Source organism: Triplophysa dalaica, chromosome 6 (genome assembly GCF_015846415.1).
Source record: "Triplophysa dalaica isolate WHDGS20190420 chromosome 6, ASM1584641v1, whole genome shotgun sequence".
Classification (NCBI taxonomy): Eukaryota; Metazoa; Chordata; class Actinopteri; order Cypriniformes; family Nemacheilidae; genus Triplophysa; species Triplophysa dalaica.
Window position 1 is genome coordinate 14,344,540 of NC_079547.1, and position 27,122 is coordinate 14,371,661.

Genomic DNA, 27,122 nt, shown 5'->3' on the forward strand with positions numbered 1-27,122 from the left:
TCACACAAGGAAAGACGATTTGTACATTAAGGTTAGTGCTATAAATAAATAGGCCTATGTAATTACGAGTTTTAATGACATTTAAATCTAATATAGGCTAAGTATGGTTTAACAAACAAGTGGCCTGCGCGCAATTTTTTTTGGCTATTTTACGGGTTTCATTACTTCCAGATGTCATCTTCCATATTAAATCTTATCTAGTTAAGATAAAGATAGATGCTTTTATTAATAGCATTAAGAGCTCGTGACACCCACCGCACGTCCTGGGGGGTGTGCTCAGTGTAGCATCCTGTAAAGTGTAATCAACTGGTGCTTTGGATACACAGATTGCTGTAACGTTGCATCTGCAGTGATGTAGGCAAACAGATTTAGCTTGTTGCTTGTTTGATTGGTTTCATGTGTGGAAACGTATGAGACTTGGAAAAGCAATGTAGACGAGACAGGTAAGAGATCAACAAACTTTGTTTGAGTCGGGTACGAACTACAATTAAAAACACACATGATCTAGTCAAAGGAACTAATATTTAAATAAATATATCATATTATGTGCTCATATCGTATGAATATATGCCTACAACTGAATATACACCATGTCTACACCGGACGCGACCGCCGCGCCGCATCGAATGTGTGCAAAATGTTAAATTATAATTCGATTCTAATGTGTTTCTAATATATTTTGTCGTGTCGCGTCCGGTGCACACACGGTATAAGTACGGTTTAAAAATAGCTGTAGGCTAGTCTTTAAGTTTTGTTTTTATTTTTGTAAGCATCAAGACCATGAAGAAAAACTAAATCTGCATATCTGTTAAGGGTTTTAGTAGCGTGCATGGTGTGACAATGCGATTTAAACCATGAATTGTGTGTGTATAAGTTTTTATTCATCAGATAACATTAGCCGTATATTGTTAGTAGAGCAGTTTAAATGATAATGTTGTTTGCATTCAGACACACAGCATCCTTACACTTTTGCAGTTTGATTTGTTTTGGCTTCTTGTTTTAACCAGATATATCATCATTCACCTTTTAGGGATAGCAAAAGCTTTTAAATCGTAAACATATACATTTCACTTTTTCGTTCTTTGATGTTTTGAGTTTGTTCTGCTTTGTGTTGGTCTTGAACATTTCTGTCATATCTTAGCCCAAACTAGTCAATAATTTAGGCAAATGTTGGATGAGAATAGGGTATCATACTTGCATATATCACACCCAAATCAGACAAATAAATTCTAATTTTAGCTGAAGGAAGTGAATGGGTTTCTTCATTGCATGTTCTTAAAACAGCACTTCCTTGTCAGCTGGAGAGTTACCATAGCGATTCAGCCCATATTTGGTGCAACAAGGTTTCTGCGGTAGCATACACCGAAAGGTTGATGATGTTTCGCTATGTGTTGAGCATATAGTAAAACTACAGAGATGCAGACAGGTCCGTGTACCTTCGCATAATTATTCGTTTTTGTTTTCAAAACAGAAGAACGAATAAACCGTTATTTTTTTACATATTCCGACGTATACGAGACGAATTTTTGGTTCATTTCCACAATATTTCTTTAAGTGCATCAAATTAATATTCAACAAAACCCCCCAAAAAACATTAAGTATTTATCTTGATAAAGCGCATTTTAGTCCACCAAAAGTTCAGCCTCTGGCGACGAGTGGTGGCAGCACAAGGACACTATCTTTAATTACATATGTGTTCAGTTGTATGTGCCACTAAAAATGTAAACAACAATATCTATATATGTAGGTATACACTTCTGTGCAATGTAGCAGTGTACTGAAATAAAGAACGTGTGTGTGTGCGTGGGTGTGTATGAGTATAAGGCGCCGTTTAGGGTTTAAATCAAACTGCGCTTATGAATACATATATAAAAGCGTGCATACACACATATACATTGCTCACATATACATGTATACTATTGGATGTTCAAGCAAACACATATGAAAATCATGTGCGTACTAATCTGAAATCCATACCAATACATCTTATTTTAGTACACTTTTTCGCGCATACAAATAAACTCGATGCGTGCAAATACCCATATACAATACTCGCACATACATATAAACTCTGCGCTTCAGTTTGCATGCATAGTGATTTCATATGTGGATGAGCGGGAACTTTTCAATGTAAACGGAAGGCTGTAAGTCTTCTTCATTTAGATCCACATGAATCTTAGAGCGATACCTTTAAGTTAAGGGTACAATTGTTAAGAACAATTGAAAAAACACGCCGGGCGCTGGCGTAAACGCCACGGTGTATACACGGCTAACACTGTGTCCACACCGGAAGCTACAGGGGCGACGCAACATGACAACCTGCTTGTGCTTAATGGATTGCACCGTGCCGCATCCAGCGTGGACAAGAATGTATATTATAATGGGTTTTAATGCGTTTCTTATGTATTTTGTTGTGTCGCGTCGCGCCTGTCAAGTCCGGTGTATTATAGTTATGTTCTAGGTGTATATAATATTATGTTATAAGTGTATAGTAGCCTAGTGGCTGGGGCCCTAGCCTGAGTGATGGTCTCAACCATTGCAGGGGGTAGGCCACTCAGGTTCCAGAGGTCTGGCCTGGGATGCTATAGGATCCCTTCGTCAGGGGAATCGGCCAGGGGGGAGTTGTCATCAGGAGCATTAGCCCTGAGAACCAAGTCCGGTTGGGCCAGTACGGCGCAACTAGTAACACTTGATGCTCCTCTTCCCTGATCTTGCACAGGGTCTGTGCAATGAGGCTCACTTCGGGGAAGGCGTACTTCCGCTTGTCTCGCGGCCAGCTGCGCGCTAGAGCATCCGTGCCGGGGGGGGGCTTGGAAAGGGAGCACCAAAGCGGGAAATGGGTGGTGTCCAGGGAGGCAAACAGGTCTACCTGAGCCTGCCTGAACTGCACCCAATGAGCTGGACTGCGCGGGGGGACTCCGATGAGTCGACTGATGAGAGAGCACGTCGGCTGTCTGGTTCAGGTCGCCTGGGATATGTGTGTCTTGTTGGGAGCGGATCACCTGCTGACTCCACAGGGGGAGACGTCGGGCGAGTCGTGTTAATTGCCGTGAGCGAATGCCACCCTGGTGGTTGATATTCGCTACGGCAGTTGTGCTGTCCAACCGGTTCAGCACGTGCTTGTCCTGCACGAGAGGTTGTATCCTCTTCAGTGCAAGTAGCACAGCCAACAACTCTAGGCAATTGATATGCCAGCGCAGGCAGGGGCCTGTCCATCACCCCGACACTGCGTGTCCATTGCACACTGCCCCCCAACCCTGAAAAGAGGTTACCACGACACACCTTGTGACCTTCCCGAGAGGGACCCCTGTCCGAAGAAAGGTAATTTAAGACCAAGGGAATAGGTTGCGTGGGCAGAGAGGCGTAATGACCATATGCCTACTGAGGGCTGCTGATTATTCTCAAGCTGCCGAACACCGTTGTGTAGAGGCTGAGAGTGGCTCTGATAAACACCCAGAGTGAGAGGAAACTCTTTGAAGTGGGCTGTTGGGACGGGGCAGGACCCATCCTGGATCGACCAACCAGTGATGGGATGTCTGGGGTCGGGCCCGAAAGGTATTCTCAATCTCCCTGGGGTCTTGTCTTGAGGGCCACTTCTGCTTCCGGGCCAGAGGTGTCTCTCCTGGACCATAAGTGTGGACATCGTCCGACTAAGCGCACGCGCGCCATGAGCGAGGTCGGTGGCGGTGCGGAATTCCTGCTCGTGGAGCTCTCTCAACGCCATGGCTTGATAGGCCTGCAGGATGGCCATAGCCTGGAGAGAGGGGGCAGCTTGGCTCACAGGAAGGAATCGTCAGAGTCAGATGCCAGTAAGTCACCCTCCGATGCTGCAAGGGACATCTCATCATCATCACGCACCGTTTCCGATACATGGTTGAGGAACAAGACGGTGGGACCGCCTCTTGGGGAATGGTCAGAAGGGACGAGGTACGAACGTTCCGCGAGCAAGTGACACAACGTCTGAATCGTGATCCCCCTGAAGTGCGGGCAGAACATATCCACAATGGCTGCCCCAGCATGATGGAAATCCAACACTTGAGGCAGCCATCGTGTACGTCCCTCTCCTCGATGAGTGTATTGCTCCAATGAGAACAGCGGGACATGCCACGCTGCAGAAATTTGCTCTTTTAGAGAAAAATTCGAATACTTCTGGAACTGCAGAGAAGCCCAAGGGAAGTGACAGTCCACTGCATCACATCGTCAGAATCCAGCAGTAATTCAGCGTTGAGTTTGAAGTCTCGAAGTCGATCATGTGTGAAGGCTCCGAAGAACAAAAGGTGAATGAATGCAGCGCGCTCTCTCCGTTTTATACCCGGATACCCGGAGTCCGGCATCCAAATTTCATTCGTCAATTTCATTGGCCTTTTCTAAATTAGTCGAAGTCGATAGGTTCTCAAGGGCGAACCTCATCTGTCGGTCGACACATTGTCCAGAGACCGACGGAAGGGAATATGAATTATATGAAGGTACACGGACCAAGACATTACAGAAAGTTAAAAAATGACTTCTTTCCATAGAGGGACTGTTGTGAAAACATGGTCCTGGTTTATTAGTTGTCACACTCGTGAACTTTGTTTTATAAGGCATGTTGTCTTGGATTAACCATGTATATTTCCGTTGCAGAACATTGCTGTGTTAAGCATTTTTGTTGGAAGTCACATTTGGATCTTTTTAATCTGCTCTAATTATATAAAAATACTTATTAGGGTTTTGTTCCTAGTAGAGACGCTATGTTCAGACTTCAAGAACACTTGCTTGCTGCTCTAATATATTTTGTGGTACTACAATTTTGTCTTAGTACTAAAAAACTATTCCTCTTACTTTGGCTTCTTACTCTGTCTTTATTTAGATGTCTCAACATCAACACGGGAGACTGGAGAGAGGGCAGGAGACCAAACAGGAGAAAGAACAACCATTCAATCAACCTTTGAATAAAAAGAAAAGTGATCAGGGTACTTTCTTTTGATTGTTTTCACAAAGTTTGGTTCCCTAAAACTAATGGTAACTTTCAGAAAGTCTTTTGATACATTTATGTGGCTGAAAGTCACTGTACACCCTGACCATAAAATGTTTGTCCAATGATTGCATTCAGTCCAAATGCAAATACTGTCAACGTATTTATTTGCTCCATGCACGATGGTAGCGCTGACATCACGTCATCAGCATGTTCCATCCCTGCATTCTGAGTCACATACTGTGACAGTATGTAATTAATTTGATAAAGCACCTACTTAGCGACCATTAGATACATTTGATATATTACTTGCACTTTAAAGAAGCTCTCAGCTCAGAGTTATAGCTATTTTTAATAGACCTTTATATGTTTTTAAAAAACCTTCATAACAGTAGAACAATGTCCATACAATGCATACGGCGGCTATTGTTTTAGTTCACTGAGAACACACTATTTACCCATATACTGATGCTCGTCTATCGCATAGTATGAAAGTATATTCTTTAATATTGTAATGTCCTTTGTACTAATGTTGACGAACGGGTTAATGAGAAATGAGGTCATTGGAAAGCATTGTGTTTCACCCTTCCCCTTCACAGACATATCCTCAACATGAAACTTTACAGTGTGCACATTTTGGATTCAGAAAGAACACTGCTTTTAAAGCTATCCTTAAACTTACTTCAAAACTGGCTACCATAGCTATTAAAAAAGAGTTGCTCCAAATTTATGCACTTTCTTAACTTCGATGGAACATAAAAGGAGATTTAAAAAGGCGGAACAGGGCGTCCCCATTCACTTCCATTCATTTGAGAAAATGCACCTGTAACAGTCCATCAGAGGAACGATAATACACAGGAAACTGATGATTACGTGATGAATTTTATTGAGTCCATGCAAGAAGATTAGAGTAATTGTAATTGTCCCTGTGACGGGGTAAGAGACACTGCAGACACAGAGCAGCGGTAAAAGCAACCCCAGTGGAGAATTTAATAAACAACATAAAATATACGGTCCAAAAAAGGTACCATTCGGGGTGCTCATACATAATAATATGCCAGTCCGTGCTCATGAATGAAGTTTCTCGTCTCTACTCTCCTCGCTGTCCTTCCGTCTTCCTCTCTGGGGCGAAATGGGAATTGCGATTGTAGCTTCTCGACCCAGGACACAGGAGTGTTCTGTGGACTTTACGCCCAGGTTTAGGAACAGCTGTTGCCCAGGTGACGTTGATCCCAGGTCAGCTCCGCGTCACAGTCCCCATGGATGTTTACAATTACTCTGATCTTCTTAGGCTCTGTCGCTCGGTACCGTGCTGGCGTCGGTGTCATGGTTGGCTCAGGCACTCCGTCCACAGTGACGTCAAACCATCTGTCCTTGCTGACGGGTTGTGGCTGGCTGGTCTCTGGTTCGGGGCGGGATCCGGGGGTTTCGGAACACTGGACTGCGGAGGATCAATGCATGCTTTCCGGGTGAAGCAAAACAACCCCTCATTTACAGCCAGGACCAGATGACTACCGTACCTACTTCCATCTCCCTCCCCGACCCAGAATTCAGACCCCATCGCCTGGAGGACTCTGTTAATAAAGTCCTCCAGGGAGTATTCATCCGTGTTGGGAAGCATAAGGAGAGTGAGCAGCTCATCATCCAGTCCCGACAGAAATAAATGGTTACAGTCGTGGTCATTCCAACTCACCAGCAAGCACTCCTTGAAGATGTCCTCCGCATACCTCTCCAGATACATGCCGTCCTGGCAGAGCTGTAGCAACTGGGTCTCCAGAGAGAAGATGTCATCTTCCAGGTCCGAATAGGGGTCAGTGAAGTTTTCTAGAATAGTGAAGGGGTCCGGTGATGAGTATGTTGTAAACATTGCATTGTTTGTTGGTCCAAAAAAAGGCAACAGAGAGTCGAAGAGAGTCCACGAGTGGTTTAAACCACAACGTTAAGATACAATAAGACTGGATAATAATAAACATGACAAAACATAGGGATTAAACAGAGTCCATGGGATGGGTTAAAAGTCCGGCGATAGTGATCATGTGTGGCTTTTGTACAAGGGATGCCCCCTTGTTGGCTGACAGTGCGATGTACAGAACCACATTCTTTTTTGTTTCTACTTCTGTTTTACGTAGAAGAAATGACACCAGAGTTTTTATATTCAAGCGAACCCATCTGGTTACCATTGGTGTATTCATTACATTAACTATGTTCCACAAAGTTAGACAGCTGGAAAGTCTTCAAATGCATGAACTATGTTTCGATCTATAATTTGAAACCTAACAATGATCTTTTTTGTCAAATGTTTTGCTGATATATTTGTTGTTGTGATTGACAGGTGCTATTGCCAGTCCCTGGGTGAAACAAAGGCTACAGCAGTTTATTCTTAATAGGCAGGACCAGGTTGCAATTCCAGATATTGTCCTGTCTGCATTTCCTAGGTTAGAAACAGTAAACCTCATTATTAATCAATGGTCTCCATTATTAATCCAATAAATCTCATCATATTATATCTGTTTGTAAAATATAGCACACTCAGTGACTTAACCTATTTAGCATAGCTACAAACACAAGCATATACAGTTGAAAGAAAAAGTATGTGAACCCTTTGGGCTTACTTGTATTTCTTCATAAATTGGTCATAAAATGTGTTCTGATCTTCATCTAAGTCACAACAATAGAGAAACACAGTCTGCTTAAACTACTTTAAACTCACACCAGTTTTGAGTTTGCTGTTCTGAAGAAGCGTTGTCTGATGTGAACCATGCCTCGCACAAAAGAGCTGTAAGAAAAAATACGATGAAGAATTGTTGACTTACATAAAGCTGGAAAGGGCTACAAAAGTATATCTAAAAGCCTTGATGTCCATGTGTCCACGGTAAGACAGATTGTCTACAAATGGAGAAAGTTCAGCACTGTTGCTACACTCCCTAGGCGTGGCCGTCCTGTAAAGATGACTGCAAGAGCACAGCGCAGAATGCTCAATGAGGTGAAGAAGAATCCTAGAGTGTCAGCTAAACACTTACAGAAATCTCTGGCACATGCTAACATTTTTGTTGACAAATCTACAATAAGGAAAAGATTAAACAAGAATGGACTTCATGGGAGGACACCACGGAGGAAGCCTCTGCTGTCCAAAAAAAAACATTGCAGCAAGTTTGAAGTTTGCAAAAGAGCACCTGGATGTTCCACAGCACTACTGGCAAAACATTCTGTGGACAGATGAAACCAAAATTGAGTTTGAGACGCACAACGCTATGTGTGGAGAACAAAAGGCACAGCACACCAACATCAAAACCTCATCCCAACTGTGAAATATGGTGGAGGGGGCATCATGGTTTGGGGCTGCTTTGCTGCCTCAGGCCCTGGACGGATTACTGTCATCGATGGAAAAATGAATTCCAAAGTTTATCAAGACATTTTGCAGGAAAATTTAAGACCATCTGTCCGCCAACTGAAGCTTAACAGAGGATGGACGATTCAACAGGACAACGACCCAAAGCATAGAAGTAAATCAACAACAGAATGGCTTCAACAGAAGAAAATACGCCTTCTGAGTGGCCCAGTCAGAGTCCTGACCTCAATCCGATTGAGATGCTGTGGCATGACCTCAAGAGAGCGATTCACACCAGACATCCCAAGAATATTGCTGAGCTGAAACACTTTTGTAAAGAGGAATGGTCCAAAATTTCTCCTGACCGTTGTGCAGGTCTGATCTGCAACTATAGGAAACGTTTGGTTGAGGTTATTGCTGCCTAAGGAGGGTCAACCAGTTATTAAACCCAAAGGTTCACATACTTTTTCACCCTTTACTATGAATGTTTACATGTTGTGTTGAATAAAAACATGAAAACGTATAATGTTTGTGCGGTATTAGTTTAAGCAGACTGTGTTTCTCTATTGTTGTGACTTAGATGAAGATCAGAACACATTTTATGACCAATTTATGAAGAAATCCAAGTAAGCCCAAAGGGTTCACATACTTTTTCTTTCAACTGTAAGTAGGTGAAATGGTTGCAGTTTCTGAACTCTTCTTCACAGTTAAAACTTTAGGGCACTGCGTGTATGGACACGAGTGGGTCTCTTGTAACCAGCTACGCTACTATGAAATAAAAGATGCCTGAATGTAAATTTGTTAGTCTTCGAATCTGTTCAATTGATTATTGATCAAATGTTGCTTTTCGATTGAGGAATCTGTGCTGGGATTGTTAAGAGTTGTTGGGTTTTATTTTTCTTTTGTTCAGGAAACCCAAACTGGATTTGAATCAATCCGAGTCTATATCCAAGACATATTATTCTGATTGTTTTGGGGAGGACAATCCATTAAGAAGAACAGGTGGCATACATACACATACACACAAGTGCTTAAATAGAAAAATAAACACGTTTTGTTTGACTTTGGTTGTCTCTATATTATTTTGTTTGCAGACCCACTAACTGAAAGGTTTATATGTTAAGCTCAAATTTGTGTGTGTGTCTGTCTGTAAAAAGTCTCTGAGCCAATTCTGAAAGTGAGACGAAAGAGGAGTTTAACCGGCAGACAGAATCCTCTGCAGCGTAAGACCAGTGCGCCCCCTGCTGTCAGAGCACCTGACACTATGGGTGTGTGATGATTCCCTGTTTGTTCATTTAATATTATTCAGTTTCACCTTTAATTAAGACAGCTCTAAATATAAGCTTAAGCCCAAATTTAAATTTTTTAGTCTGACTTAACAAAGTCACAGATAATTCCTTAAAATTGTGCATTACATTATTCAGCATATAAGCATATAACAATATTAAAATGATTGTGCGTTATGGTCATCAGATTGTTCATGTTTTGTAGGTGTAGCACCCAGTTCTTCTTCAGTACCTAAGAGGAGTACGGCAGCAGATAATAAAACACAGAACTATGGCCCGCCACAGTCACATGAGGTTTGTTATTAAATTGATTTTCTCCGTCGTTCACACTTTTAGCATCCTCTTTCCCATCTTTTCGGATACAAGTTAAAACGTTATTTGTGTTCTTAATTTTTTTAAGTGAGAGAAGTGCATACCAGTATAATTAATTTCACAGAATGGTTAGCTTTTGCTGTATAAAGCTCATCAAAATTATTTGTTTCAACACTGAATCTAATACCACACATATTTTACAATTCAGAATATGTTCTGGGCAATCTCAGAAAACTGTTTTACTTTTTGTTTGCTTTGATTTTTAAGAAGATTGATGCATTTTTGTAACAGGACAATAATTAACAAGTGCATGAAATACAACTGCCAGGCGAACATGCTAATAACAGCAGGACATTGAGCAAATCCTAGTGATTTGCAAAAGTATATATATTCAAAATAATTTGATATTCATGCATTTTCATAAAGCCAGGGGACATGAATTTTGATGCGGATGTGGGCGTCAGCAGTACTACTCTATCTCCCGGCTGGAATTCCCTGGGCTGTGTGGGCTGGTCATACCACCACTGCTGGGCGCGCTGGGCCTCTATGAGGTGTTCTTTTACGATCGGCGTGACCCGGTCTATGCAAGCCCGCATTTGCTGGACGTGCTCAATCACGCTGCGATGGGGTGCCGGCTGTTGTTCCCAGGCGTCTCTGGCTACAACCAGGAGGCCACGGGGTCGTCGGCCAAAGAGAAGTTCAAACGGTGTGAATCCTGTAGACGCCTGGGGCACCTCCCTGATCCCGAAGAGTACATACGGCAGTAAGAGGTCCCAGTCGCGCCCACCCTCTGCCACTACTCGACGGAGCATCCTCTTTACGGTCTGGTTGAATCTTTCTACCAGACCGTCAGTTTGGGGGTGGTAAACTGATGTCTAGAGCTGTTTTACCTTAAGTAAGTGGCAGAGGTCCGCCATCAGCCGGGACATGAATGGGGTTCCCTGGTCAGTCAGGACCTCCGTGGGGATGCCTACCCGGCTGAAAATTGCCTTGGCAGTGGCCTTCCGTAACGGTATCGCCTCTGGGTATTGGGTGGCGTAGTCCAAGATGACTAGAATGTACTCATGGCATCGGACAGACTTCGGTAGCGGCCCTACCAGGTCCATCCCAATGCGCTCGAAAGGCACTTCGATTACTGGGAAGGGGATGAGCGGGCTGGGAGGAGGCCGCTGGGGTGATGTCTTTTGACAGGTCGGTCAGCCCTGACAGAACCTCTTCACCTCAGCTTCGAGGCCAGGCCAGTGAAACCTGTCCCTGATGCGTTGGGCGGTGTTCTCTGCCCTCAGATGACCTGCCATCGGATGGGTGTGCGCCAACTCTAAAATCGTTGCTGTCTTGGGCTTGTGCACCATCAATATGAGTGTCTCTTCCCCCCTCCTCATTGTGGCGCAGTATAACAGACCCTTCTTGATCACAAAGTGCGGGAGGGGGTGGGGGGGTTTGTTGGTCTTTTCTGTCGACCGTTCGGACTTCGGACTTTGTCCCAACAGTTTCACAGTCGAGGATTCTCCCGCTGTTCCCTTCTGAACGAACTTCCCCCTGTCACCTTTTGGAAGAGATCGGAGAATTGATTACGACTCTGAGACTCACCTTCCGCTCGCTCTCCATCGCCATCCCCATGGGAGGACGTTTCGGTGGGCATTGGTTCATCCTGAGGGGTGGGTGCTCCGGGTCTGCATACAGGCGCCGAAGTGCCCTCCTGTTGTCGTCATACCGGATGAACCCGCCGTTGTATTGCTACTGCTGTCTCTCCTGTGTCCCGGGCAGCGTCGGCCAATTCCACTGCCTCGACTACCTCCCGGATGGTGGCGGGTCCCCACATGCTGACAGCGGTTCGGTATCGGCGGGGCAGCGCCCGGAGAAGTTGATCGATGACCACCCTTTCAGCTACTTGGAGTGCCTATGGTTCCCCAGATAGCAACCACAGGTGTCCCAGCCGCGTCAGAACCAGCACCTTCTCGTCAAAAACCCACTGTTGGAACTGCTGGGCCGTGTTGACGGGTTACAGTCCGATCCAGGTGAGGATTTCACTTTTAAGGGCTTCGTAGTCCTCGCTGGCTGGCGGTTGTAGGGAATAATAGGCCCGTTGTGCTTCGCCGGTCAAGAGCGGGGCCAGAATTCTCGCCCACTCCGCCTTGTCCCAGAGCTCCCTTGTGGCCACCACCTTGAAATTGTGAATGTAAGCTTCGATGTCATCTTGGGGTGTGAGCTTCGTCAGGAGCTGGTGGGCATGGTTCTTGCCTCCGTTAATGGGACCCGAGCGGCCGTGGCCTCTCTGAGTAGGCCGATGGCTTGGTCAGTGTGCTCTTGGTGCACGACTAGTTGTTCTGAGAACCGCTGTTGCCTGACCACCACCTCAGCCAGTCAGCGATGACGTCCTCCATCGTTCTCCGAGCGAGAGAGGGAGCAAGGAGTGTCCAAAAAAAATAATATATATATATATAATAACACTCCGTACGTGTCAAAGCTGTATCACAGCGCCCGCAATCTCCACCAGTTGTGAGGCATGGAGCAATGACACGCACACAAGGAGGTGATTTAAGTAATCCCCGGAGGGTAAGTTTATTGTAAATTCCCGGGGAGACGGATGGGAAAAAAAGACTTCCGGGTTCCCGGGACTCGAGCGTCCGGCTTAGGGGTGCGATCGCTTCTGTGGGTCGTGATAGAGCGAGATGATCGGCAAGTGTGCCGCTCTAATTTTCCCCGTCTCCATGGCGACACTGATTGCACACTGGGTGACTCGTCACAGCTGTGATGGCTCCATATATCAGTTTCAAACAATCTCCAAATCCAGCGTTATATCCACCGTTTATATAACATTCATCACCCAAATGCAGTAAACAAACAAACACCTGAACTTCGCGAACGTATACACTCTCTCTCTCCTGCTTACAAGGGAAACGTCTGTCGCATGCTCCTTCTCCTGCTCTCCTGTGGCCGTGCCGCGTGCTTTTCCTGGAGAATTGTTCAATAAGGGACTTAGAAAAGTTGTAACAAAACAGTTTTATATGTTCAAAAAAACTTGTAAGAAACCTGTATGGTCGCTGGGGGAGTGTACACAAAAACAGAAATACTACGTAAAATGCCCATCTTGTTTTTTGACAAGTTGACCATGTTAATCATGAGAAGACAGCACATTTAACATTGTAAAGAAGTCAGAATGCATGACGCATCGTTGCATGGCCGCAAATCCTTCTGTCATCTATCACCCTCTTGTCATTTTATAACATGTGTGAAATTCCTTCTGCAGAACACAAAAGATATTTTGAAGAATGTGTTAACTGGGCCCATGAACTTGCATTAGTTATGTGTCCATGCAAGAGAAGTGAATGGGAACCAGTGCTGTTCTGTTACCAACTTCCTTCAGAATATCTTCTTTTGTGTCTGCGGAAGAAAGTGGCAGTTGTTGGCTTTTGGTTAGAGAGTCGGACTCGTAACCAGAAGGTCATCGGTTTTCTTCCCAGGGCCAGCAAGTAGCTTATCCCTGTTTCCTCCCCGGGTGCTGCACTGATAACTGCTCTGGGTAACTGCTCACTGGATGGGTTACCATAACTGACAAATAAGTCACTTCACTTAATATTTCAATAGGTAAACCGAAGGTGTTGCTTTTCAAAGGAGCTTCTACAACTACTGAACTATCCCTGTAAATTTAACTAAGAACTCGATAAAATCAGAGCTATGTATCAATAGCAACCTTAAAAGCTTTGTACCTTCGTGTTTTAACTGTTGTGGGTTGGCAGTTAATGATGTGTGATGTGATGTGTGGACACTGTTCATTATTCAGCTAATTCTTCGTTCCATTACACCAGGCAGAACCTCCGCCATGCATTGCCCTTCAGAACCCCATGTTCATGTCTGTCATGACGCAGACTTGGCCTGCCCCTCAGATGCAGCTGTTAACAGTGCCTTCAAATTGTCTTACAGGTAACACATGCATATATTTGAATCTTGAATCCAGTATATAAGCATTAACCTAACATAGTTATGTTATATAAATAGTATGTTATTTCTATGTTATTTCTCAGTTTCTGTGCCTCCAGTGATGTCTCATAGGATGTTGCATAAAACCAAGTCGGCGCCTTCTTACATCTCATACACATACACAGAGACTACTGCAGTTACACACCCCATATATGACCAGCACCAGACCTTTTGTCTACAGGACAGAATCCAGCAACACACTGTTTCTAAAAAGGTAAGACAAATAAAAGCACACATTTTGTATTTTTACATTGCAATCTGGAATACTTACAGATTCTGATTGGCTCGTCGTGACATTACAAAGGATGCAAGTCTCTGATAATAACGGTTCAAAACTAATAATACATGGTCATCTGATTACTTTAAGTCATCTTGAAAGATGAAGTTTGTTATTAATGTTACTTATAGAAATACAGGCTGATGGTGAACCAGCTGGGCATTACTGCCTGAAGCACCGCCTCCTGTGCCTTTGTGCAGGTGTGCTCCTGTGAACACCTCTCTGGGCATAAACGGATCATCAGCTGTGGACCATCCGTCTTGGATGTTTCGCTCATTTAACACCAGTACATCTTCTGGTGGCAGAGCAATGGCAGTGATGACTCCCTGCCAACCCCTGCTGATGCCCTATGTGATATAGTGACCCCACCCCCTATGCTTCCTCCTTAGGTACAGCCAAAAGCTGCCCTTTTCTGCGTCCTCTGACAGTTCTTTAATGGCTTTTCAATACCCTGCTCCTGTACATCCCATGTCGCGGAGCAGGTGAACCGTCTAGGACCCAATGAAGCCCCTGCACGACGGGACACATGGTGGCTTTCCAGCCAGCCTCTCTGCAGTCTTCTGCCGGGTCTGCATACTTTGCACGCTTCCGCTCGTTGGCAGCCTCCATGCCCTCCTATATGGGACAGTGAGCTCCACCAACAAGAAGCTCTTGAATGGCTCTGTCCACATAATCAGGTCTGGCCGAGATGTTTCCCCCATCTGCCTATAAGAGAGGTCTGCTGTGTTGGTACGACCCAGGCTACGGACAGGTTGAATTGCCAGCAATGGGATTTCCTCACAGCCTGCGACAAAGATGGCATGGACGTTTCTAACCCCTTTCCAGGGACTGGCTGCGTGATTTGGTGGGTTTGATCTTCATCCTCGCCCACCCCACAAGCTCGTCAAAGCTCTTCAGCAGTCTTGTTGTACATGCTGCTGTCTGGAGAATGGTGGTAATGTCATCCATATAGCCTCTCACTGGTGGTAGCCTTTGGCCTGATGGTAGTTTCATACCTGGATTGTTTCACGATCCAGGATGACCTGAAAGGCTGCAACAAACAGGATGGCAGAGACCGAACATCCCATGGCACTGCCTACTTCCAGCTGCCTTCTGGCAGCTAGTGTCGATATACCCATAGCTTATGAGGTAGGTGGTCAAATTCTTGACCACGATGGAGAAGAAAATCTTGCTCTCAACATTCAGGAGAGCAATGCTCCTGAAAATGGCTAACGGTGGTGGAGTTCGTTTCATTCGGGATGAACACTGTTACAGCTCGAAACATTACTATGCATAAATAATAACATACAGCCGCGGAAAAAATTAAGAGACCATTTGAGATACATTTCTGCATTTGTTTACATTCTGTTATATGTAAACAAAATCAAACCTCAGGAGTGACATAAAGTCATCCAACAGCAATGTCAAAGACTGACAGGATGAGAAGACACATGTAAACAAAAATCCAGGTTATCAGATACATAAAAATATGTTTTAACTTTTCCTTAATACTAATATTACTGTTGCATTGCTTAAAAGTAAATATGAACTTAATGTCTTAATGCAAATAGAAACAATATTTTTAGTTTAAATGTAGAAATATTGTTAATTGTAAAATTTTTAGTTTAAATGTAGAAATATTGTTAGTTGTTCACAGAATAAAACAAATATAATAATTTTACCTAAACACATACTAATATATAATAAATTGAAAAATAAAATTGAGAAAGGTCTTTGAAATGGACTCATAATTTTGGGATCAGTATGGGATAAGTTTAAATCTGCAGTTAGCTAATAAAGTGAACTAATTACATACTTTGAATCAATATTTTATGTTCAATAATTTACTTATGATGTTAATAGGGATGTAATGGGCGGACCAATTGTTATCGCAGATTCTAAATTAGAAGTGCCTGTGACATGAGCACATTTGTAGTAAAATGGTAATCTATTCTGATGTGGCCCTAACACAAACAAAACACCAGCTTGTCACCTGTCAATCAGATTTCTTTTTCAGTATTTCTTCAATTCCAAGTATGAAATGTAATGGGTCTTGGCTCACTGTGATCTAATGATTTAAATGTATATCTTTGCCAGAGACTGTATTATAAGTCACTACACATTTCCTGTCCGTCTCTTTGTAAGGTACCATTTCACAAAATGTGGCACAGTTGTTCAGAAGAGCTTTTTGACAAAGAGAGACCGCTGGGCAGTGAGAGTTACAGAGAGAGAGCAAAAGATGGAGGACACAATCCGTTTGAATCAACTGATAAAAGTTACTACAATCAGATGGGACCTGACTCTGAAGAAGATAGTCACCGACCAATAAGATGTCCTCAGCGGCGCCTTAATAGATCTTTGCCCCCGCACTTCAGCTGTCCCACAATTGTCACAAGCCTATCCCAGAGTATCATGAACAAACCAAACTACACCACAGGTAAGAATAAAGAGATCACACTAAGATATGATTCCATGGGGACATGAGAGCCTTGCAGAATCTGAAAAATGTTGATAAAATAAGAGAATTATGATTGCTGTGAATAAACCATTTAAAATAGAAAATGTTTATGTATTGTTCACAACACAGAGTAAAAATGTTGTTAAACAACTGATATGTAATTAAAAAAATTATAAATAATAACAATTAATTTACAAAAATAAGTTCAAAGGATTCTTAAAGGGATAGTTCACAGCAACACTCATGCTAAAGTTAATTTTATGGGGACTTTAGGTCCGATTTTGACCTTCAAACGATTGGGGAAAAATATTATATTATTAAAATATATAGTAATATTATATAATATTAAAATATTAATATTATATAATATTATTATATAATATATTATATTATATAAAATTAATATTATATAATACTAAAATATTAGAAAAATATATTTTATCTCTTCCGAACAAGTCTGAGTCTTCCAGATCCAAAATCGCAAATATCAAACATAACTTTTCATTTGTCTGCCTCTGACAGGATCATGCAGGAGACATCACACAGTAAACAAATTGGAATACAGTTATTAGGACTATATGTGACTATGTAATGTGAAATAGCTTTTACAAAAAAATAGAAAATTAATTATATAGTATATAATACAATTACAAACTGACTTTATAATTTTCAACTCCTCTTATAGTTTTTATAAAATTTTCTGGATTCTATTCTATAAGGTGTATGTAAATATATAAATACAAATCTGTTTGTGTGTGTGTGTGTTTGTTTGTTTGCGTGCGTGCTTGTGTGTAGGCTTGGTGTATGACTCTCAGATGCTGAAACACGAGTGTGACTGTGGGGATAATAGCAAGCACCCTGAGCATGCTGGCAGGATTAAGAGTATCTGGTCAAGACTGCATGAGTGTGGCCTTCAGAAACAATGTGAGGTAAAGACTAACACTGCACACATAAAATATAGAAGTTTCATCAGACACATATGCTGGCCGGAACTTACCTTCCAGTCTGTTTGCTTATAACAATGTATTTTAGATTTAATAAAAATTAATTAATATAAATATTTTATTGTATATAATATATTGTATTGCATATATTATTAAATTGCATTTGATACTACTCAACAATTATTGATTCTTTTCGAAGGTCTATTGGATGTTAAGTTTGGGCCATACAACGTTTGTTTACGTTGTTGCTGCTGAAAGTGTCTTACTCACGATATGTAGTTGTTTGGGACTGCAAAGAGACAAAATTATATATAGCCATATCTGTTGTTATTATCGATTGAAAATACATCAAAATATCTGTTATACTTTGTTTTAGTTGGTTAGGGGCAGGATGGCAACTATTGAGGAACTAAAGTCAGTCCATTCAAAGGATCATGTTATTATTTTCACGGAGCACTCAGACCACATGGGTATGTAGCAGATACTTGCACATGCACCAATTCAATATTGTGTGTGTAAATGCATTTTAATTTTTTTGTGTTTTTAATGTTTTGTGCCAATGTGTCGCCAACCCACATCAAGAGACGTTTCAGACACAACCATGTGGAGGAAAGGGGGTAAGTTGGAACACTGTTACTATGTTTTTTTAAACACGTGTCATCTGTAATCTTTTTAATTGTTGCATGATAATGTCCTTGGTTGTTTGCACATGATTGACAGAGGCATCGGGATATGGTATGGAACAGCTTGTCCAGTTCACCAGCACTTAAAATGGCAGTCGGCAGTGTGATCGAGCTGGCCTTGCGTGTTGCTCATGGAGAGCTGAGGGTGAGACTCCAAAAGTATGAATTTCTTCTCCCACAAAACAGTGACCGAAATTTCATAATCTGTCCCTGACTTTCCCTCAGAATGGGTTTGCTGTGGTTAGACCTCCAGGACTCCATGCAGCACAATCTCAGACAGTGTGAGTTGCGCACAAGTGCACACACAAACGTCAATATTTAGTTTACCATTAAGTGAATAATGAAATGACAAAAAACAAATGACAATAATGTTAGCTTTGTAATGCCATAATGGAAATCGGGTCACTTTTCATTTTAAATAGCACTTTATAAACTAATGTCTCTTGTTCTTTGTTATAGAGGCTTCAGTGTGTTTAACTCTGTTGCTATTGCCGCTAAACAACTGCAGCACAGATTAAATATGAAAAAGATTCTTATAGTGGATTGGGTAAGAAACACAAAAATGTGATGGTATTAGTCGATGAAATAAATCCACAATCCATAATATATTTTGAAGAACCCTGATTCTCAATTCTCATTGCACTCCTCTGCACTTTTATAAGGATATTCATCATGGTTGTGGAACTGAGGAAATATTTTACACAGATCCTAGTGTGCTCTATATTTCTCTGCATCGCTACGACGACGCTACTTTCTTCCCTGGTACTGGAGGACCTAACCTGGTTAGTTCTGCTTAAATATTATCTGTGTTCACAAATATATAATATGTGTGTGCTCGATATTAGAGTCGATGTGTTTTGGCATGTAAGATGTGTGTATGTGTTGCAGGTAGGAGATGGGGAAGGGACAGGCTATAATGTAAATGTGGCTTGGTCTGGAGGGCTTAATCCTCCAATGGGAGATGCAGAATATTTAGCTGCATTCAGGTATGAACGCATTTGTGTGAAGCACCTTGCAAAATTTCTCGAAATTATTTTTCAATATTATTTTAGTTATTAGTGCTGTAGAAATGATGCACATTCATGTGTATGGTACACAAACTAATGAACTGAACCTCTCTCTGTCTTTACAGAACAATAGTTATGCCAATTGCTCGTGAATTTTCACCCAATGTGGTCCTGGTTTCAGCTGGTTTTGATGCTGCTGATGGTCATTCCCCTGCTCTAGGCGGATACAAAGTGTCAGCTAAATGTATGTATTAGAAGTGCAGATAGTTCCCAGAGAGCATGTGTGAACGGTTGTGAGATTATTTGGTAACAGTTTACAAAAATGTTGTATTTGTTAACATTAGTTAATGGGCTAGTTAATATTGAACATAATATATTACTTAAATACAGCTGCAGAAAAAATAAAGAGAGCAGTTCAGAGACCGTTTTTCTGATTTTGAAATTTACATTTTACAGGGTCAGTATGTGTTTGTTACGTATTGCTCCAAGATTTGAAGGGTTTTGGATCTAAATGCAGCTAAAAACAGTCGAAGATCAGGGCAGGCAGCCAGGGGCGTGTTTACCATTTTTTTCTTTTTCTTTTACTTTGAACTGTATAACAGCATACAAAATTGTTGACAGTTTGGTATAAGAATAAGCATTCTTTGTTTTGGAATCAAATATTTGATATTCACTGTATACACTTCCCGAAAAAATGTGGGGCAAATTTTGATCATTTAAAATGAAATATTATTTTATCTATCAATAATTATTTAAACTAAATAGCATGAACACAAATCCAATAAATGTTATAGCAAATAATTTCATTAAAGAACCCTTGAGATTTCAGTGCCTGCTTTCTAGACTATGGTGAACTCACATTCCAATTATAAAAAAAGTGTTCGAAGCAATCATCAAATGATTTAACCGCTTGTGGCCACTAGGGGGCCCCCAAACTTGCCCTATGCATTCACGTCGTTTGCATAGTGGTTAACACTGCTACTGCAGGCAGCAAACATTCTCAGACGAAATCACAGGCAATGGTCAGGGCAGACAGCAGAGGTTTAGAAGACAAAATACAACCCAAAGTTCATACACGATAATCCAACAATAAGAATGATCAGAAATGCAGGGTGTAACTCAAACAAGACTAAGCAATGAGTGAGTGAACCTTACATGGTTATAAATACCCTGCTTTCCATCTGGGATATATCACCCTCCGAAGGGCCCTTCGGGGTGACAACAATCGTTTCCGTCATACTGAAGGGTCGTTCCAAACCGAAGTGCTCATAACTGGCCACTTCAAATGGCCCTTCAGAGTGAAGGATTTCGAAGGGTAAAACTATTGGTCAATTTGGGCTCCCATGATTCTTTGAGTAGATTATTTGCGTGGTGACGCCGCCTCCTTATGGGTGTGGGATGATGACGTAGAAGGGCACTTCGAGAAACAGTTGTTTGGTCCCCTACATCATTTAACCATTCAAAGCTCTCACTCCGGAGGGTAAACCATTCGAAGGGCTTAAAGCATAGCGATGAGCCCTTCGAAATGGAACGCAGGGATATACAGACTAACACAGATAACAAGATAGATACAGGTAAAAATGGCTAATGAGTCTAGGCAAGGATTATGGGAACTGTTGTGAAAACTGGAAGTGCGGGTAATATCTGTAGTGCCCTCTGGTAGAGCTCGAGGCCATCTGATGATCGTAACAGTGTTATTGTAAAATGAATTTTTTGTTTTATTTTGTGACCTAGTAACTAGTAATATTTCTACCAAATTTCAAATAAAAATATTGTTTTTATTTGCATTTATTTGCAGAAAATGAAAACTTGAGAAACAGTTTAAAATAACAGAATATAATCATTTTTTTAGACCTCAAATAATGCAAAGAAAACAACTTTGTATTCACCTTAAGCTATATAACAGTAATATTTATACATGTATTAAGGTAATGTTCAAAAATATTTCTTATATGTGATAACCTTTTTATCACAATCTTCATGTGTCTTGTCATGCTGTCAGTCTTCTTCATTGCTGTTTGATGACTTTATGTCACTCCTGAGGTGTGCTCTTGTTCAAATTCAAGAAACACTGGACTGGAATGGCCAAAATACTACTAGAAATGCTTATTTGAAACGAAAATTTGGAATGGTCTTTTTCTGTGGCTGTACTATATATTACATAAAACATTAAATAACAGCAGTGTTCCACTGAATATGTACATCTGTTTGTAACTAAAATACAAGTGTGTCCCAGGTTTTGGATTCCTGACCAGAAAGTTAATGGAGCTGGCTGAAGGTCGGGTTGTATTGGTCTTAGAGGGAGGTTATGACCTCTCAACTCTCTGTGATGCCTCACAGGCCTGTGTCGGTGCTCTTTTGGGAAATGAGGTACTTCTTCAGAGGCTAAGCTCTTGTCTGAATTTCGCTGCTGTCCTTCTAAAACCTTGTACCTACATATTTCGTGATTTTTATTTTTTGCCATAAAACATTATTAGTCACATTTTATGTCTGCTACTGGGTTTTGCTAATTTCGGAAGGACAGCGACAATATTTATGTTTGAATCTTTTTACAGCTTGAGCCTTTAACTGAGGAAGAGTTATTGAGAAGGCCCTGTGATAGTGCAGTCAGGTCTCTTGAGGAGTTACTTCATGTACAGAGTGAGAACTATTGTGTTAATAGCAATGTTCCTTGAGCTCATTTTGGTGGATATTCAAACAGTAAGCCTTTTTTATGATTCTGTCTCTCTTAGGCCAATACTGGGGCTCATTAAAATCTATGTTAGAGTCTGTTGCCCTGCCATATGTTACAGCAGAGTCGAAATACTCGGCAGACAGTGACGCTGCTTCTGCTATGGGTGGCCTCACTATGACTGTTCCAAGCAGAAGATGGTAAGCCAACAATATAACCACTACTTTCAACAGTTTGCATTTATTGAGAGGTAATTTTACTAGTCCTATAATGTATGTTTTATATTGTGTGTTATACCATTGTCTGTTTGAATACTCTATTTCGAGTTGCTGGAAAGTCTGTATTTAAACCCTTTAAAGCACGGGTAGCTCCTGTCAGTTTGATTGCATTTAAAATAAAAATGAAAATAATTATTTTTTATTTTTATCCTTTTAAAGCACCCTCCGCGTTCTTGGCCTCCACGTCGTGCATTAAAACCATTTAACGCACGGCTAGCTGTGGACTATCCCTTACTTAGGCTGCATTTACATTTGTCATTTTTTTGCGACCTGTATGTGGATGTTGTCCACATACACAATGAAAAGTGTAAACGCTCTTCTGATCGAAATGTTATCAGAACAGGGTGTCCTGATCCAGAGGTAGTCAAGGACGCATTGTTGTTGTTGTTGTGAACTACTCAATAGTCAAATTCAGGAGAAGGTAGGTTTATTTCGACCCAGCACAAAATGCTCGTACAGAGAATAATAATCACAAAGAGAGTGAATCTGAAAGTCAAGGCAGCAATAGTCAATAAAGGCTCGAGCGCTCGGCCGGGAAAATCAGGGGACTGCAAAGAGAGGTGCGTATACCAGCGGGGGGAAAAATAGTCAAAGAGTCAACTCCCAAAAACAAACGAGTCCGCCCAGTGAGGGCCAAGGAAAAGTCCACCTGCTGCAGGCAGGTCAAAAACAAGCAATTCCGCCCAGCAAGGGACAAGGAAAAATCCACTGGATGACAATGGTTCAACTGTTGTGATTTTCTTCCGGCGAGAGACTCGAGCCGATCTGCTGTAGCTACTTCGAGCGGAAGACGATGAACATAACCCTGGTACTCCCGTGTGCTTGACAGTGGTCCGTAGCCTCAATCCCTACAACCCACAGCCGGCTGAGAATCAAGGGGTAGAATGTCGTGCAGCAAACCAGAGGATTCCCCAGGCAACTGGTGGTAGCAGCGAGATCCCTCGAGCAGAGGTAATGACAGTCGGAGATACTTGAGTAAGCTGAGAGCAAGGCAAGGGTAGATTCCGGTAGAAGACTAACAGCTCTGGAGCCTTGACAAGACAAGGTGATATCAAACAGGGTGTAGAAAAGACTGGACTGGACTGGACAACCTTCGGGTGATTAAACCAAACGGACTGACCTCGGACAAGAGGAGACATAGGGAATATAAGGGAGAGTGAGCTGGAAGAAAACAAGGACCATCTGGAGAAAGAGCGGGAAAATCAGAAAATCCAGGTGAAGAGTATAAACTAATAAAGAAGGAGTAAACAAGGTAATGAGGGGAGTGGGTGAAACGCAGACACTGAATAAGTGACAAACTAGGAATAACAAAACCCACGTGCCCGACAACCCAAACAAGACATAAGTAAAACAAACCCCACAGACTCTAGACCAGAGACCTGACAATTGTGATAAAAAATTGTCGACAAATATTCTTGTTGTCGAGTAGTCGTTTGATCACATGACTTAATATAAGGGCCTACAATATCACAATTTGACCGCTACAGCACTGTAGCGCTAGAGTGAAATGCAGCCTTCCCGAATGCTATCCCAGTAGAAAGACACACAGCGAGAATTATGGCGGAGTCCAAACGAATGCGAAAAAGTAAAGTGTGGGAAAGCTTTACCAAATTAAAAACAAAAAATGCGGTTGTGTGCAATGCATGCAAGGCGGAAATTGCCTTTCACGGCAGCACAACCTGCATGCTGGAGCATTTAAAAAGGAAACATCCCGGAGCAGGAGAGAGATGACTGTTCTCCATATAGAGCTAACTAACTAACTTAGCGGTAATTCTGATTATGACAGAACGCAATAATAATAGTAATGATAATAACAACAACAATCATATAAATACAGTAATGTTATTATTTGTTTTGCAAAGTATAAAGCTTTGATCGAGCTTAGGAGTCAAGCCTGTTTTGATTATTTTAACACTATTTGTTTGTTGCAGCCCTAGTAAACACATCAAGCCAGTTTATCATCTTTATTTACCGGTACAACTTCAACGAAAACCCTGCTATCATTATTCTCTCGTCTGTCCGTCACATTCAGGTTCTCATATTGTTTCCATCCATCCAAGGACTCCTTTAGCTTCCCAGACCACCCCTTGTGAACGTTACGGTTCCCCCCACCCTTGTTTATTATTTTTATAATGTCACCCTAATCCGCTTGTGTTGTATGCCTGTTTGCCATTCATTTTATTTACAATGTTTCCTTGGTTCTTGTATGTGTCTCAGTCTGTCTTGTCTGTTCTGGTCACACACTCTCCTTCACTCCTACACCCCATCAAGATCCCTGCGTTCAGCAAACCAGCGGCGTCTTGTATTGCCTTCCCATAAGGGCAGTAAATGGCTCTCCCGCTCGTTCTCATTCACAACTCCTTCCTGGTGGAACATTCTTCCTAACTCTGTCCGTTCAACCACATCTCTCACAACATTTAAAAATCTACTTAAGACCCATCTCTTCTGTGAATACTTGACAGATAAATAATAATAATAAAAAAAGCACACTTACCCTTTATCTCAACAGGTAGTGGTCTAGCTTTTGTTGAAACCAGCAACTTTGTATTGGCACTTAATGTATTATGGCTCCTGTATGACATATCGCTTATTGCTCCTAAACTCTTTGTAAGTCGCTTTGGATAAAAGCGTCTGCTAAAAGTCTAAATGTAAATGTGTAATACTTACTTCTTCCGGAGATGAAAGTTAAAACCCATGCTATACTGACCCGCGTTGACTAGGCGAGACCCCGGGAGCCGGGGATTCATTAGGCGAAATGCGACTGGCCGGAGCCTGGTCTTCCTGGTGTTTCCGACCAACGAGCCGGGGTCGCAGCGCCTCGGGCTTCGACTTTTCAACCTTTCCGGCTACCACCGGGAGCTCTAGCTCCCGACCTCGCATCAACTCGCGGTTAGCGTCTTTCCAACAAATCCTGGCTCGTTTCTGTAAGTCTTTCCAGACCGGAGAAACAGACCGGTGAATGTTGGTTTGTCGATCCGAAAAAAGTGCTTCTTACCATGCAGATGCAGAGTTCTCGGCGTCCCGCATACAAACCAGGGCTTGTTGGAAAGGTCTCTTCCCGACCTCCTTCCATTTTACATCCAACAACAGCACACATTTGTTGTTTCTTAGACAGTTTTTCCGCTGGCTTGTGGCTACATCTGCTCTTGCCTGAAAATGGGTGACAGCATGTCTCTGGTGGAAGGTGCAGCTATACGCTCATAAGGCGGAGTCTGTGAGTAGGCGTAAACAATGTGACATCAGATTGATAGGGAATCCCCAACAGCCTGTTTTGTGTCACTGTTGTGGTTTAGAGGAGATTACAAATAGAAGAATTGATTTGTATAATTACAGGGTGTTTCTGCACATACGCTGGTGACTCAATTTCTGATAGATAAACATTTAAAAGTGCATTTTCTGGGATAGCGTTTAAGCTTTAGCTTTAAATCGTAGGATTATGTCATGATTCTGACTATTTTCATCATAGTTTCTGAGTCTTGTGTTCCGATTGTATGAAGATCCGATCTGCTTGTTTAGATCATAGAGATTGCACGTGAATGACAAATATAAATGCAGCCTTAGATATCTGTTTATCTGCTTTATTGTATTATTTACTGAATATTTACTTTTTCTATTATAGTTACCCAAATGAGCCAATGGAACACGACGAAGCTGATTTTATGTAAGCAGCAGTTCTGTTGTTACTGAGTATAAAATATTATTTATCTCTGTCAGTATAAGCTGGAGACATAGCCTGAATTCATACTGAACCTTGTAGGACTGATGTGGTTGATTGCAGTGTTGTGGGAGACCGAAGACAATCCTAAGAAACTGTAACCAAATAATAATAAGCTTTCCCTGAGAAGCTTCACTGATCAACAAGATTTTACACATACTGTAAAATTTTATCTAGTGAGAAATTGAGAATTCTGAGTCATTTTAATCTAAACTGAGAGGATTTTGTAATAATAGCTTGTACATAATGTCACTGAAGGACTGAGAGGAAGTGAAAGTTTGTGAAACATTGAGAAATATGTTTGTCCAACACAGATCTTAATATGCAAGCAAAGCAATTCAGTTTAACATAAAGTGATAGTTCGCCCAAAAATAAAAACTGTCATTATTTACTCACCCTCTTGACATTTCAAATCTGTATGACTTTCTTTTTTTCTTCCTTCCACAGAATACAAAAGAAGTTATTTTGAAAAATGCCATTAACTTGCATTGTTTTTTGTTAACATACTATAAATGTGAATGGGGTCCAGTGCCAACTTCCTGCAAAATATTTGATGTATTGTGCGGAAGAAAGTTATATGGGTTTGAAATAACAAGAGGGTGATAAAATGTTGACAGAATTTTAAATAGTTGGTGATGCAGTTTTTTGATGCCTGTTGGGAAATTCATATTTACAAGTTTGTACGTTTTTTAAATCAGTATTTATGATATTAGCATACGGCAGACTAATTGAAGCATCGAAAACCTTCAGTGCTGCATCCGTGTATGTCTAAAGTAAGAATGACTGTGTGGTTGCATTCATGTGCACTCAGCTCAAATGTTATTGTATTTCAGACATGAATTTTGATCTTTATTTTCAAATTTTTAAACATTTTAATGTTTACATTGTGTTACTTGTTCAGAACAATTGTGGAAAATATGTAATGTTTTTGTGAAGCTATTTTTCATTTATTTTCAACAACTGGATATTTTGAATAAAAATGTATTTTAATAATAATCTCGAGGACAAAAATGAATAGTACTTTTGAAAAGCTGTTAAATTCTTATCTCGGGTCACTGAATTTTCTTAGTCGCCAAACTATAATTTTGTTTGTGGAAAACAATATCAGTATATTAGTGTCTATTGCAGGGTTTTTCAAATCTTACCATGGAAGGCCGGTGCTTCCCGGAGTTTAGCTCCAACCCTGATGGAACACACCTACCTGTGATTTTCTAGTGATCATGAAGACCTTGATTAGCTTGCTTAGGTG

The 27,122-nt window shown here is 41.5% G+C and overlaps 1 protein-coding gene across 1 annotated transcript; it reads left to right on the forward strand.

Moving 5' to 3' along the window:
* On the forward strand, nucleotides 1-26,869 carry hdac7b (histone deacetylase 7b). Its single transcript, XM_056751506.1, has 23 exons — nucleotides 1-31; nucleotides 4,850-4,952; nucleotides 7,287-7,389; nucleotides 9,193-9,284; nucleotides 9,440-9,550; nucleotides 9,774-9,862; nucleotides 13,690-13,804; nucleotides 13,906-14,075; nucleotides 16,263-16,554; nucleotides 17,371-17,504; nucleotides 17,896-17,989; nucleotides 18,102-18,136; nucleotides 18,240-18,347; nucleotides 18,428-18,483; nucleotides 18,662-18,749; nucleotides 18,865-18,984; nucleotides 19,091-19,188; nucleotides 19,335-19,453; nucleotides 21,446-21,579; nucleotides 21,765-21,849; nucleotides 21,942-22,080; nucleotides 25,778-25,819; nucleotides 25,916-26,869. Exons 2-23 carry the CDS (start codon nucleotides 4,850-4,852, stop codon nucleotides 25,962-25,964), a joined length of 2,376 nt encoding a protein of 791 aa, XP_056607484.1. The 5' UTR covers nucleotides 1-31; the 3' UTR covers nucleotides 25,965-26,869.
* The last annotated feature ends 253 nt before the right edge of the window (nucleotides 26,870-27,122 follow it).

Coding starts and splice junctions, on each gene's coding strand:
- hdac7b (XM_056751506.1), top strand. CDS start 4,850: ATGTCTCAACATCAACACGGGAGACTGGAGAGAGGGCAGGAGACCAAA. Junction 4,953..7,286: donor TAAAAAGAAAAGTGATCAGG/GTACTTTCTTTT, acceptor TGTGATTGACAG/GTGCTATTGCCAGTCCCTGG. Junction 21,580..21,764: donor GTGCTCTTTTGGGAAATGAG/GTACTTCTTCAG, acceptor ATCTTTTTACAG/CTTGAGCCTTTAACTGAGGA.